The sequence below is a fragment of the Rhinolophus sinicus genome, chromosome 14 (assembly GCF_057876585.1).
Source record: "Rhinolophus sinicus isolate RSI-liver-muscle chromosome 14, RSI-T2T, whole genome shotgun sequence".
Classification (NCBI taxonomy): Eukaryota; Metazoa; Chordata; class Mammalia; order Chiroptera; family Rhinolophidae; genus Rhinolophus; species Rhinolophus sinicus.
In genome coordinates, this window is record NC_142514.1 from 21,342,802 (window position 1) to 21,358,231 (window position 15,430).

Below are 15,430 nucleotides of genomic sequence, written 5' to 3' on the forward strand. Positions count from 1 at the left end.
GTCAATTTAGGAAAGAGACACAGGTAAGTCAAGTCATTAACAAGTCTCAATGTCATGGCCCAGTTACACGGAAACTTTCTCGTATTCCTTTTGAGTGGAGTTTGATGCCCCCTTCCAGCCAATTTTGTTTCTGTCGGCTGAGACTGCCCCAAATCTGCCCAGGAAGCCTGAGTATAGGGATTACTGCTCACAAGTGTTTTTGGCAGGAGGCAGAGTAGATATAGACCCTGTTCATGAAAGATCATGTACAAGTAAACAAGAACCAGGTTCTTGCAGACCTTGTTTATCACCTCTTCACTGCTGTGTTTCTAGTAGGAGAGCAGTTTTTATTACTGGCAATTATTCTCTGTCATTTTTATGGGAGTGAGTAAACCTAAAAACACAGAAAAGGGGAAAAAAAGCCTAAAACATCCCAGTAAACAGTTTCTCAGAAGTTTAACTGGATTGTATCCCATCTACACATGCCCTGCTCAGATTTGCAGTGATCAAGCATCAAAGAAAAGACAGCAATAAATCCAATCTACATGGCTCTTGTAAAAAGGCATCTATTTGGCTTTTAATACAAAATGACTGAGAGGAACACAGAAAGAAAATATACAAGCCAGTTATTGAATTAAAAAAAAAAAAAAAACAACCACCAATAAAAACCCCAACAAATTTCAGTCATATACCTTGTCTTCGGCTTGGATTAGAAAATGGGAAACTACAAACCAACCAATGTCTGTCCCTTTGCAGGAACCTTATTAAAAAAAAAGAAAACGGGAGAAAAACTAAACAGTCCCTGAAATCTGGCAGGTGGGTTTTAGAGGCCACTGTATGCAAGCTTGCCTTAATCATCCTGGTGAAATGGGATACATGTGGTTGCTGGAATATGGCCACCTCCTCCTCGTTTCTTGCTAGTAATGATCTTCATCTGCAGGGAGAATGCTGGCCTGAGCACCATTTGATGCCACTGATGCAATCTGAGGTCTCAAGGTCAAGCAGCCTTGGAGTCTTCCATTCCTCCTCTTCACTGAATCTCCCCCATATACAGTCTCTTGTCACTGGAGGCTGAGAGAACTGAGGTGAAAAGAACAGAGAAGATAACTGAAAATAATGAAGGCTCAAGGAGAACTGGTGCTCAAGGGCTCTTATGTCAAGAGCCAATTTTGGTATAAAAGAGCAATTGGGTTTAGCTTAAATCCCCCTCCTTCTTAACACCATTCACAGGAACCTGTAGCCTAGCTTTTCAATCCACGTCCTCTCAAAACCACAGGGTGGGCTGTGCTATGGGAAATACAGCATCAGGCTCTAAATCCTGATGTCTCATCAGTCAAACCCTAAGAAAAAGTCTAAGTCATTCTACAAGAGCAGAATCAATGTCTGTGCCAGTCATTTTGTAAATGTGCTTAGCCCTGGAGAAAGTTACATTTTTCTCCTTAAATTCAAGGCCCATTATTTAGTTTAGCTAGCCAATAAAATGTGAGTTAAGTTACAATTTAAATCTGAGTATTAAGAAATATATTTTTTTTATCCGAATACTTCATTGAAACAGACTTGAAGCATGTAAACTCAAAAGAACTAGACTAACTAAGCTCCCTCTGAGATTAAGAAAATGAAACACTGCTCTTACCCTCAGCACTTAGAACAATGGAGAGATTGTCAATGAAACCCACGTGTCTTCATGGACATTCACAGAAAACAAGACATCCAGCTCTGCCTCTATTCTCAGGGCCCCTTTCAGGAGACTCCCCCAGTTTCTCTTTCCCCATAGTCAGGACAAACTTACTGATGGGCTCATCAGGGTGGAAAGCCACTTCATTGATGGAGCCAGCGTGGCCCGGCAGCTTATACAAAATCCTCCTGCTTGTGGTATCCCAGACATACACAAACCTGTAAAGTATGAAGAGCAAAGCTAAGGTTTCCCAGAGCTGAGGGTAGACTAGAAGCATGGCTTTTTAACGGAAACGGAGCAACAATTTATTCACGCTATATTTATTGAACTATATTCTGTCTTTTACAAACTAGGAATACAGATTTTGAATAAGGCTTGGACCCTGACCTTGAGCAACTGGGTGGAGAAATAGGAATAGCCAAAAATATAAGCATTAATGGCATTTTCAAACACAAACTTCTGAAATAGAAAAGAACATGGAGGAGAAAGGCAGTTTTTCCTACAGACCCCACACAGAAATGTCCCTCCAAGAGCACCCAATGTAGTTAGGCTATAGTTAACCTCATACGCATCCAGGAATATCTTGGCAGGTTGGGAGCCTAGGGTGTAGAGCCACCTGAACTTCTTAGCATTGTATTCAAATCAGAGCCCAGAGAACAAACAGGAAATTTGTGCTATAGTCCAAACACACAGTTGACCCAAACCCTGCACTAAATTCATGACCAGAAAGAATACTGAATTCTAGCAAGGGAAGGGGCCAACAGAAATCAGCTAAACTCGTTTTATAAATAAGAAAACTAAGGTACAGTGACTTTTCCAAGGTGACACAGTTCATCAGTGGCAGAACTAAAACTAGAACTCTTAATATATTCCAGTGTATTCTCCTTTCTCTTATTATCCTCAAACACCCTGCCTTCCTTCCCCTACCCCCCAAAATAAATTCCTTTGACCCTCAACCTTGCTTGGGTCATTTTAAGCTGAAGGTAAAATAAAGAGATATTATCTTCCTATGACCATGCAAAACTAATCTGCTGGTAAATTTAAAGGGCTAGTGGTTTTACACAGGTTATACAAATTATTTACATATTTGTTTTGTTCGGTCAACACCTAAAAGGGTACACTCCTCAGTACTTGATTATAAAATGCCTAGTTCTGATGCGACATTAAATGCTTTTGGTTTAAAATGCAAATAAATAAGAGCTTCTTAATTATACCGTTTAGCGCTCCAGAGCTAGGCTCCACAGGAACTAACGAAAAGTTCCAAGGAAGATGGAAGAGAAGCAGGAAGCCATATGTCTGCAGGCTCCTTGGCGCTGATGCTGATGCCCTCCCTACTGTCTTCTTTGCTGCCATGCAGATAACTGTCATTAATTCAGCTAAGGACGATGTGGCATAGTGACAAAGTGTACGAGCTCTGGAGTCAGAACGACCTGGGTTCACGTCTCAGTGCAACTATTTAATAGCTAAGTAACCTGAGACAATTACTTATTTAGCTTCTCTGAGCTTCTTTTTCCTTAGCTATAAGATGGGGACAATTAGATCTCACAGCTTAGTGGAGAGGAATAAAATAGTGTAAGCAAAGTACCTGGTGCACACAAGTAACGACAGCTATTGTTAGGACAAATACATTCATGATCAAAACAGAATCACATGAAATCAATAGGTTGAATACATCACTCATAAGAGAAAGACTGGCCAGTATCCCCGTGGTCTTTGATAGAACCGTTGAAGGGTTTCAAGGCTGAACATGAGGAGGTAGGTGATTTGCAAGTAAAGGGGAAATTTGCCAAATCTAGGACAAACTGAAAAGTGGTTTTCTGAGAAGGAAGGATACATTTCCTAGGCACAACAAGGCCAGCAGAACCCCAAATCTCTAAAGGTTAACTTCAAGGCCTCACTCTCCATGGCTGCCAGCTGGATGCTAAATTTAGAGGGGTTCCATGTCCTCTCCTCACTTTGGCATGGCAACATTCAGCGGGAAGCAGGCTCCTTATGTAACAGAGCTGCTTGCTGACCTGGGGCTAAACGGTGAGCAGGCCTGGGAAATCTGGCCAACCCCCAGCAGGGAGACAAGCGGACTTTCCCAGAGCACAGCCATGCTTCCACATGTAAGGTTTAAAGGAACAGTGGGGAAGGAAAGAGGGAAGAGAGGACACTGAAAGTCAGAAGGGGCCAATGTCAGAAAAAAACTGCTGAGAAGAAAAGCTTAGGTAAATATTTAAAAGCTTAATCACATAGGAAATATACAGTATCTCTGCTGAAAAGAATGTAAAAATACTTAGAATGGTTCTTACTCAGAATGCAAGACCCCGTAGGCTGTGGAACTGTTTCTTAAGATCTTTAGTAACCTGACAACTGAAAACCCCTTAGATTCCCTCATCGAGGCAGCTCACTAAACCACCAGGACTCAAACCATCAATGTGGCACTGTTTCACCTGGACCCTTTTCCCCCCAGAAAATAGCCAAATACTTGCTCATTTGTCCCGGCATTAAACTTGCCAGGGAAAAAAAAAAGCAAACTCTTCAGGTATGTTCACAAGTAGAAAGGTGTGGGACATACCAAAACGAGGCTTCTCTAAGGCTGTGCTAGGGCCCCAAATAGAAGAAAACCCTAGAATATGCTGAAAGCCCATAAAGGATCCATGATTATAGAATGGTGACTGTTTCAGCAAGGGAACAGGAAAATCTCTAAAGGGCGAGAAAGACGGGAGCTAAACCCAGTGCGCCATCAGAGGGCTTCCTCATTCTTTACCGTTCCACATCGGTGGCCCAACAGCCCTGGCACCTGGACGTCCCTATTCCACCTCTGACTCCCTCCCAAGTACAGGTCACCATATGCATGGTAAAATCTGACTGCCATCCTTGAGCTAGGAATTCATTCATGTAACGTTCACTAAGTGCTTAGAATAGGTCCAGCACTGCCCTGGGTTCAGAGGTGACTAAGACTCACTCCTTGACCTCTAGGAGGATTTACTGGGGGTGCCCCACTGTTTGCCTGACTCTAAGATGTAATAAATACTAATAAAGGTTAGATGTACAAAGTGTGACTACAGCACAGAACAAAGAGAAACTAGTTATGCCCAAGAGGTAAGGGAGAGAGAGGGCCAGGGAAAGTTTAGAGACATAACAGAGGTGATTACTATCGTTGATTACTATTGTTACACAAGAGGTGATTACTATCGTTACACAAGTAACGATAGCTACTGTTAGGACAAATACTAGTGGGATTAGGAGTTGGGATAACGGTGAAAAGGAGATATGAGAGAGAAGCTTGGAGGCACAAGGAGTGTAAGAACAGGGAAAGTTCCATGTGAGTGAAACATCATGGTGATGGCGAGGGACGAGAGTACACAATATGATCTGAAAGACCTGAAGCATGGCAGAAGAATCTGATGAAAAAAACTGGAGTCAGATTATGGCCTGAATTTTATTATGATGGCAAAGGGAACGCAACAGAATCAAAGAAATTGTTTACCTTCCAGATCTACAACGTATCCAAAGAGGGTAGAAATGATCTTTAAACCCTTCATATGCACATGGCTTCATCTGAGTACAGCTGTAAGTCTACGTCTACCTTCTTTACCTCACACCCACCCAGTAATCCTTACCTGTCAGCTGAGCCAGCTGCTATCTTGCTTCCATCAGGTGACCAAGAGCATCTCAGAAGATTCTAAAATGATAAATAAGTAGGAATCCAATGGCTACAGTAATGTACCAAACCCCTCTAGGCTATAGAATCACTGAGAAACTTTAAATTTCTTAAATAGTTTTAATTATTCTCTCCAGAAAGATGATCAACAATTATCTTATATTCTGTGGCCCAAGACAGCATATTTTATAATTTTATACCATATAAAAACCAACTGTAGAAAATGATTAATTTATAGTCAATTAGAGTGGATCTGGCAACAAAATTTTGTTTGGCAGACAAACGGAGGCTCACTTTGCTCCATTATCTTTATCCTCATTAAACACTTTTTATTTATCTTGAAGAAAAATAAAAAAAATAAAATAAAAATAAAAATAAAACCAAATCCAACAAAAAATAAGATTTGATTTATAAAGTGAAACTGAATCTCAATGGGCTCTCAAAAGAAAAACATTACTTTGTATCACCAAATTATCTGGAGGAAAATCTGCTTTCAAGAGCTGACCTGGGATTTCAGAGCTTAGAAAACATTTCTGTCTCTCAGAACTTGGGCTGTGGTGCTTACTGGGGGGAGAGATGTATTCCCTGGGCTCTAATAGCTGGTCACTGGGACGGTGAGGGAGGCCATCTGGGGAATAGCCACGGGCGCCTGGGTCCCATTCGGAACACTGACCGAAGAAGGTCAAAGTTACCAAAGAATTAAAGGGATAGGACTGTCCTGTTGAAATGAGAAGTTATAAATTTGAGGGTTTGCCCCTCCACTATCTATGTGATTGCTTTCTACCCTATCCTTCTATTAATTTCCGGTAAAAACAGTTTTGATGAAGAACAGTGTTACTGGAATGCAGCCCCTTAGTAGAGCTACTGCTCTCTACCCTTAGCACCATCTTTTTCTTTTTTTTTTTTTTTAAATTGAGATATAACTGACATAGAACATTGTATTAGTTTCAGGTGTAAAACATAATGATTTGATATATTCAGATACTGCACCTTAATAGCACAATCTTAAATGTTTCTTTGAATCAAATGGACAGAACTCTTTTGCTGTGCAGAACTCACCTTTTCAAAGTTGTGCACATTTCCTTGAAATACCTTTACACACCTCTCTTTGGGAGCAAATGGCCGGACATCCCAGACCCGCACTGCAAAGGCAAATAAAACAAGCAAAACAGGTATCAGCCAGAGGCCTCCTGAGAACCCTGCTGCAAGTTGTATCATGTCAATGACACGTGCTGTTTCGTGGGGGGAGGAGGTCCAACAGGGTACACTGCTACCTGGTAAGGCGCTTTCCTTTTTCTAACAGGAATGAAATGCATTCAAGTTGCATTAACTGGGCCAAAGGGCACAGAGGAAAGCAGAGGGGGCAGGAAGGAAAACTAACATTTGGCAAATGATTCTTCTGCAAACCCAAAAAGTCACATCTAGTAAAGCTTTGATATGACAATCTAACTACCACTGACTACTGTGACATTCAATCTACAAAAACCAAACTCAGGACCAACCTTTTCTAATTTTGCTCATAGGGGCACCTGACAGGATAAACTCGAACAAGGTCAAATATATCACAAGAGCTCTCTACCAAGAATCAGAAAAAGTGAACTTTGATTCTAATTCTAGCTCTGCTATACATATGGGTGGTATTAGGTAAATAGTAAGGTAAAATGTGTTTTTGTCTCCTCTGTAAAATGAGAATACCACTTGTATTTTTTTAGTAAGAGTATTTCAAGGATCAAATAAGATGATAAATGTGAAAAGGCTCTAAATTATTGGAGACAATAAACAAAAATAAAGAATTTGCAATTTTATTATATAGCCATAAGAAATTCTCCTTATTTTAATAACCATTTAGGGAATCTCAACTTTTCTTACTGTGATCATTGCTAGAACCAGACAATGGCAAATCCATCAAAATCAGGATATGTGTATAAATATCCGTGGTAAGCAGTGTTGTTAATTAAAGCTATACCTATAGAGGAAAATGAGCGATGTCATTTTGAGTGTGAAAACAGTAACAATCCTTGAAGTCAGAGAGGCATAAAAAGGTAAAGCTACACATAGAAGTTCACTATTGAGCTGAGAATATCGTCAGAAGGTAAAAATGTTCATTCATTCAATAAGTATTTATTGAGCACCCATTTGAGTGCTAGGCACTGTTTTCATTATAAAATGTCAGTGAAAACATTTTAGCTGACAAGCCTATGAACATATAGACCACAGGCGCATTACCAAACTCGCTCGGTGTTAAGCATATAATCCAACAAGTCATCCTTTCCTGTTATACCCGTCCTCCTACCGAACAACTCAAAAACAAGCATTGAGATGTTTTAATGAGGACCTTCTGTCACACCGATGCTTTGGAGTAGGGAGGGAAGACTGGCAGGAAGAGCACAACTGAGGTATCAATAGATCTACTAATCAGCAGCTTGGTGCTCTCTGAAAATGCCTGCGAATTGCCTCGGACGGATCTCCATACTCCCACCTTTTTTCAATAAACGAATCACCAAGCGTTTCTTGTGCCCTGCTTGAATCCATAGCACACCAGAGCTAAAATGGGCATTAAAAGTAAAGTTCAGTCCTCTTACTTTACTAGTGTAGAAGCTGAAACATAGAGAGATGTTATATGCAAAGTCCTCAGGGATTAGATGGCAGATTTGGGACTAGAATCCTGGCTTCTTGACCCTCTAAAAGCTTTGTCTATTACATGTTCTCCTAATTGCCCTGCTGAAAATCTGTGAGCCATTTTTATTCTGCCCTCAGTCCCTCATTTATCCCAGCACACATTTCTAGCACTCAGTGCCTGCTTTCTTTAGGGTCCACAGTGACTGGGCACTTGGAGTGCTTTCCTTCCCAAAGTTACCTGTATTGTCCATCGCATTGGACAAGAGGTAAGAGCCTTCAGAACTTAAACTCAGGCCAGTCACTGAGTCTGCATGGCCTCTCATGGTGTAGGTCAGCTTGTTCTGACGCAGGTCCCACACCTGCAGAACAAAAAGGTGCTCTCAACTCAAACTGCGAACAGCAAAGAAACAGTTACTAAAGAGTCAACTGCCTGGAGCGATTGGTAACCCCTTCTTAATCTAGCTCTGGGCCAAGAATGACTTCACCACAAAATATAGGATTTCTATCAAAGAGGAAAAACTCTCCTTTCTAAAAAAGGAAAGTTACCATATTTGACTAAATAGATACAAACCAATGAATGTCAAATATCAAGGTAAAGTTTAACAAAAAGAATAACAGAATTTCCAGCTTATTTTCAAGTCATAACAAGATATATTAGGAATTAAAAAACTGGGGTGGCCGGTTAGCTCAGTTGGTTAGAGCGTGGTGCTCATAGCACCAAGGTTGCTGGTTTGATCTCCATATGGGCCACTGTGAGCTGCGCCCTCCGTAAAAATAAATAAATAAATAAATAAATAAAAAACCCAGCATTTAAAATGCTTAAACTATGATTCTTAGCAATTAAAAATAAACTATTATAACTATGTAAAAACAAACATGTCATCTGAAAAAGGCATATGGTTGCATGTAAAATGTATATAAGGAGATAATATGCAAAGATATAGAGGCTTAAAAAATTTCATTTAATGTCGCAATATGTACACACACACACACACATATACACCCACACTATGGAAAAGCATATTCATTAAAAGAAAAATAAATTGCAGGTTCACTGTTGCCTGGGTAGGAAAGGTAAGAAAAACAGTTCAGCTGAGAAAAATCTAATGTCAAACAGAAAAACTGTTTTGGTTTATTAAGTTCATAAACATACTGCAGCATTATGAGTTCGCATGCTAGAGATAGGACAGCAGAGTGGAAAGAGTGAGGATTTAGGGTCAGACTGAACCAGTCTTTGCTACTTATGAGTTATGTGTTATTGGTCCACCAATCCTCTCTGAGCCTGTTTCTGGTCTGTAAGATGGGAATAACAACATTTCCTTCTCATGGCTGTCGTGAGGATGACAAACAGAATGCTTAGCATATATATATTATACGCCTGACACACAAAAGGCCCTCAATAATTGGTAGCTATCATTAAGCAACTCCTAAAAATAACTCTGAAGACCAAATGGAAAAAAATGTTTATATAAGGAGCTATTAAGTACATAAGGAAAATACAAAACAGTATTTACATTTACACAGACTGCAACTATGTGAAAAATATATTAAAGCCAATAGAAATGGTCTGGAATGTCACACAGAAAAAGAACAGCGATTCTGTTAACATCATTGGCATTACACAAAATTTCCTCTAAATTTGATTTAATATTGCCATGTAGTTTTTCTAAGTGAAATTTCTTTTTTCTTTTCCTCTCCCTTTAAGCAAGCCACTTTTCTCATCTAGAAATGAGTTTGGTGTTTCATGTCAAGGTAATACACAAGGCAGACAACTCCACTTTCCCCATCAATAGGTCATTCATGTGTGGAACCCAACACATTTATATACAATCATTTTTGTGTCAGGATGTTTGCTGCCTCAATAACCAGGAATGCTTAAAATGGCTGACATTTTTTGTTCAAACTGTTAATCCTTCTCTTCAGAGAAGACATTGTTGAAATCTTTAGCTTTGTAACAGCTAAGAGAGAATGTAATCTGCCATCCCTCACAGCACTTGGGTGCCATTTCTAGACTTCCCTCCTTGAAGCTTGCACACGTTGTTTGTGCAGGGCCAAAATGTAGTTGGGATTTGCTATAGAAAGAGGAAGGCACTAATTTCTATTTCACAAATGTCCTAATCAACTGTTCAGTGAACGTCTGGGTATCCCATTAGTGGTAGGCACTGCTGGAGATTAAAAAAAGAATATATAATCCCTGCTCCCAGAAGCTTTCAGTCTAGTAGGCAAAACAGACATGTAAATAAAAGATGAGAGGACTGTACAACATGCAATAGCAAAGAGAGCAGAGGGATTAACTCTCTTGTGGTCCAGGGATGACAGTGAGAAAGGGAAGGTTTCATAGAAAATAAAGCATTTGAGCAGGGTATGAAAGAAGAATGAGTTATTTTTGTACTTAGACGAAGTAGAAGAGTATTCCCGGCAAAAATAATGTGTAAAAGCAGAGAGGCATGAAGAAATTGCTGGATTGCAGACAATTAGAGAAGTAGCAGACAATGCTTGAGAGGTAGGCAGGCAGAAGCCAGCTCAAAACCATAGAAGGTTCTGAATGCCTGGCTTGGACCTGATCTTCCTTATTGGGGAGCCACAGAAGGTTTCAGAGTAGTGGAATGATTTGGTCAGATTTGCATTACAGAAGGATCCTTCAGGCCCAGATGATTGAAAGGATGAGAGCAAAGGCTGGGAAATCAATTCTATTCTATTCCCTTACGCACTATGTTAAAAACAAAACAAAAAACATCAACTAAATTCCCATTCTGACTAGAGCTCAGGATTGTAACAAATGCCAAAGAATTGCCAGCTTGACCTTCAAGCCATCAAGCAGAGGCACATTTTCTTCTTTTCTTCATTTTCCTCTGATGCCCCAATCCTATCATGCTGGCAGGAACAGCATTGCTCACAAACACACACAGAAGCTGTTCCCCTCAGATTTTAAAAGGGGCTCACATTCCCTAATTGTTCCCCCTTTCTTCGAATAGGTGGTGCTGAGAGACTGAGAAGCAAACATAACCAGGCTCTCTAAGGAGCACCTCCTAATGTACTGAGGGAGTACAGTGATTTGTCAAACAAGTAGGCCCCTAAGTGCTTACAAGTACTTGTTAATAGACTAGAGGTATTATGATAGAGTGGAAAGTTTATTAGCCCTCTGGAGATATTATAGATTTCTGGTACTGGCTCTATCAATTACTACGTGAGTAATCGACTATGTAATCTTGGCCGAATCACTTAACTTGTTAGGGCTTCAATTTTGTGATCTGTAAAATAAGGGATGACTACATGTCTAAGGTCCCTTTCAGGTTTGACACTCTGATCAGTTTCTGATGGAAAAGGAGCCTCTGTTTTGCATTTTTAAAGAAATTTATGAGGGCCTGAAGATAATTAAGAATCTTTCTTGGTCCAGGAGCAGTTATTCTTCCCTAAGCATGTAAAAATAGGTGGTGTTGGGCAGGGAAAAGACTGAAATTCTTTTGGTCTTACATCTTTCCAGCATACCCCTTAGTTACATAGGAGCAAACTGAAGTCAAATAACTACAGCAACCTTATTTCAAATACTGTCAATACTAACTGCTATTGCCAGAAAACAATCTGGGACCCTGTATCCAAAATATGAAGGAAACATCCTTATACTTGTTAACACATTAATTTTCATCTAGAATTCTACTCTAAGGAAATAATTAAATATGGGAAGTTTCATGCACAAATATGTCTACAGCAGCATAATTTGTGATAGTGATAGATAACAAATAGCCTAAACATTCAATTACATCACTGTCACTTACTACATTATCAAATATTCTAATAAGAAAAGTAAAATGATGATGATGGCAGCTAACAAATATCGAACATTTACTATGTAACTATCATGTTGCTGGGAATATTATATTCTTTACCTCATTTAATCCATATAACAATTGTGTAAGGTAGGCTGATCATTCGCATTTAGAGATGAGAAATGAAAAGTCAGAGAGATAAATAACTTTCTTCCTTTTTTTTTTTTTAAAGAGGATGCAGCTCAAAGTGGCCCAGGCGGGAATTGAACCAGCAACCTTGGTGTTAGTAGCAATGCGCTCTAACCAACTGAGCTAACCGGCTATCCTTTCTTAAGGCCAATCTTTCTTAAGATTACATAGCTAGCAAATAAGTGGCAAAATCAGAAAAAATGACCCTAAGTTTTTGGATTGTTATGTACACCATGGTAACTAAAGTTAACAATATTGTATCGAATATTGAAAGTTGCTAAGAGAGTAGATCCTAGAAGTTCTTATCACAAGAAAGAAGAAAATAAAGTGAGTGATGTGACAGAAAGCAAGCAGGAGGGTCTAGTTTAGTCTAAGAAATCCTCTCTGAAGAGAAGATATGAGCTAAGATTTGAAGACAAGAGTGAGCCAACCATGGCGATACTGCGGGGGAGGGGGGAGGGGGGGTTGTTTCCAGATCAAAAACTAGCTGTATGTTATTAAGTGAAAAGAGCATGATACAGGATTTTTATCTAAAGTGTGACTATTAAGATGTTTCCATACCAAACACTGGTACAGAAAAAGAGAAGTATACTGAAATATTAAGAGTGACTGAATTTGGATGAGACTAAATGATTTATTTATCTTTTTATGTTCTCTTAATTTTCTTCAATGAATAAAAATTAGCATTCTTACTACTAAAAACATATAAATTGTAATAAATAATTTTATCTTAATTTTTTATATTTTTGTTCCCAATAAAGTTGACTTATTAATACACGTGAATGAAATTTTCACATATCTGAAAAACTTTAAAGGTAAATAAGCAGACATATAGAAAAGTCTATACTGATTTTTAGTTTGGAAAATAAGATATACTATATACAGTGCACAAACAGCTCCCAATGTTGACAAGAGAAGGCAGTGATACTGACCAGATACATAATAAGGGTGTCCCAGTTTTTGTAACATCATGTGTACTTCTAATAAAAATATTCCCTGAAAATGAAGCATTGACAGAAAAACTTGAATGTTTGTGGACAGAATAAAGACTTTCTAGAATGATAAAGACTACAAACTTGTAACATTAACTGCTGTATTCAAGGGACTATATTTATACTTCCCCATATTTGAGGTTAGTTTGGATTTCAGTACAAAACTGGTACAAATAACCTACCCTAAGAGAAGGTATAAATCCAGTGTGTCTGAGAAGACATAGAAAACCTTCAAATTCTAAAAAGGCATTGGGTATCCCTTCAGGACTATAGCACAATTAAATATATCTGTTTATAGAACAGTCTAGGAAAAAGAGCCACACTTTTTATGATAAAAAGACCTTATTAGCACAAGAGTATTATTCTTAGGTTAGTCTATCCCCACAGTGGTATAGATGAATCAAATGCTCATAGTTTAAATAAAAGAAGTCAGTCTCCAAAGGTTGTATATAGTATGATTCCACTTATATAATATTCTAGAAAAGGAACTCTAGGACAAAGAATCGATCAATGGTTGGTAAGGGTTAGGGATGTGGAAATGGTTTGGCACAGGGGAGCACTGTGAAATGTTGGGGGGCGAGGGGGTGACAGAAATTGTTCTGTACCCTGTTTGTGGTAGTTACTGTGTTTCCCCGAAAATAAGACCTAGCTGAATCATCAGCTCTAATGTGTTCTTTGGAGCAAAAATTAATATAAGACCCGGTCTTGTTTTACTAGAAGACCAGGTCTTACATAATATAATATAAGACTGGGTCTTATATTAATTTTTGCTCCAAAACACGCATTAGAGCTGATGGTCCGGCTAGGTGTTATTTTTGGGGAAAATACACGAATCTACGCAAGCATTAAAATTCACAGAAACATATAGTACAAAAGTTAATTTCCTTGTATGTAAATTTAAATACTAGTAATAACTTTAGAAGTACAAAAATGGTCATAGCTTAATGACACTAACTACTTTCATGGGCATTAGAAGTCCTTTAGTGATTTTAATGCTAGTGGGCTCCCAAACCTCACTCTGAGAAATACTGCATGAGCTATTATTAAGATGATCTAATTAACGTTCCATGTTCTGATTCCACATTTTTCACATAGTTATATGGTGGGAAAGGTATGGGAAGTTGAATTTTGGAAATGCTGAATTTTGAAATACTTATTGAAACATGGAAGTGGGGATGCTGAGCAGCTGGTTATATGCAGGGGTCTGAAGCTGGAGATCTGGGCTGGGAATATGGTGTCATCAGCATGGAGATGACAAAGTCACGGAAGTAGATGAGAACTGTCCAGGGGAAAGAACCCTGGAGAATAATGGTATTTAAAGAATGCACAGAGAGAAGAGCTTGCAGAGGTATCTGAGAAGGATATACCAGAGGGGTAGGAGAGTATGTTGTTACAGCCAGTTAAAAAAAAAAAAGGAATAAAAGGATTTACTGGATTTAATAACAAGACATCATTGATGACCTTGAAGAGAACAGTGTCATGAAACAATGGAGGCAGAAGGCAAATTGTTAAGGAGTGATCAGGAGATATGGAATTGAGGAATGAAAGGCAGGTAAGGAACTGAAGACAGTGAGTATAGAAAAATCTTCAGGGAAAGATTTCTCATAGGCATTAAGAGCATGACTCTGGAACCAAACTCTCTGAGGTGCCATCGTTAGTAGCTGTAAACCTTGAGTGAAGTTGGACTTCTCTTAGCTCAGTTTCTTCATCTATAAAATGGCATTAATCGTACTTATTTCATAGGGTTGTTGTGAATTATTAATTAAGTGAATTAATCACAGAAAGCTCTAAGAACAATGCCCGACACAAAGCAAGCACTCGTCAGTGTTAGACGACGATAACATACATTATTACTATTAGCACCATATCATTGCAGAAGTTTGGCCGTGAAGGGGAAGACTGACAGAACAATAACAAGAGGATGGAGAGTTGAAGGAAGACCACCCCCCACAACAACCCTGAGGTAGATGTTGTTATTGTTACCCCTGCTGCACACATGAAAAATGAGGCTTAAAAAAGTTAAAGGACTTGCTTTTCTGGGGACTGTGTCTACAGGCATTCAGAATGGTCCAGCGTGACATTCCATCGGGGGCTGTCCTGCAATTCAGCCTCTAACGGAACTAGGCTGTGCCGAACCCCTGGTAATAGAGTTGTTTGCCTTTATACCAAGAAGGTTGGGAAAGCACCAAAATCTGCATGTGGTGTGTGTCCAGGCCAACTTCGCGGAGTTCGTGCTGTGAGACCTAAAGTTCTAACGAGCTTGTCTAAAATGAAAAAACATGTCAGCAGGGCCTATGCTGGACCCATGTGTGCTAAATGTGTCCGTGACAGGATCAAGCGGGCTTTCCTTACCGAGGGGCAGAAAATCATTGTGAAAGTATTGAAGGCACAAGCACAGAGTCAGAAAGCTAAATAAAAAAATGAAACTTTTATGAATAAAAAAAAATTAAAAGGACTTGCTTGAAATCACACAAGCAAAAACTAGAAAATGGTGGGACTGGGATTGGGACGCAAGTCAGTTACTCGAAAGCTTGAGCTACCCCCTGGTCTACTGCCTTTT

The 15,430-nt window shown here is 39.2% G+C and overlaps 1 protein-coding gene and 1 pseudogene across 1 annotated transcript in view; one reads left to right on the forward strand and one right to left on the reverse strand.

Moving 5' to 3' along the window:
• Window positions 1-529: 529 nt before the first annotated feature.
• SNRNP40 (small nuclear ribonucleoprotein U5 subunit 40) overlaps window positions 530-15,430 on the reverse strand; it is a 29,358-nt gene continuing 14,457 nt past the window's right edge. Inside the window, exons 6-10 of the mRNA XM_088790849.1 lie at window positions 8,161-8,281; window positions 6,363-6,445; window positions 5,263-5,324; window positions 1,769-1,872; window positions 530-1,059 (exon numbers count right to left, since the gene is read on the reverse strand). Of these exons, the coding sequence (XP_088646975.1) occupies window positions 1,010-1,059; window positions 1,769-1,872; window positions 5,263-5,324; window positions 6,363-6,445; window positions 8,161-8,281 (420 nt within the window). The 3' untranslated portion in view covers window positions 530-1,009. The remainder of the gene's footprint in view (window positions 1,060-1,768; window positions 1,873-5,262; window positions 5,325-6,362; window positions 6,446-8,160; window positions 8,282-15,430) is intronic.
• On the forward strand, window positions 14,412-15,420 carry LOC109446582 (large ribosomal subunit protein eL34 pseudogene; annotated as a pseudogene).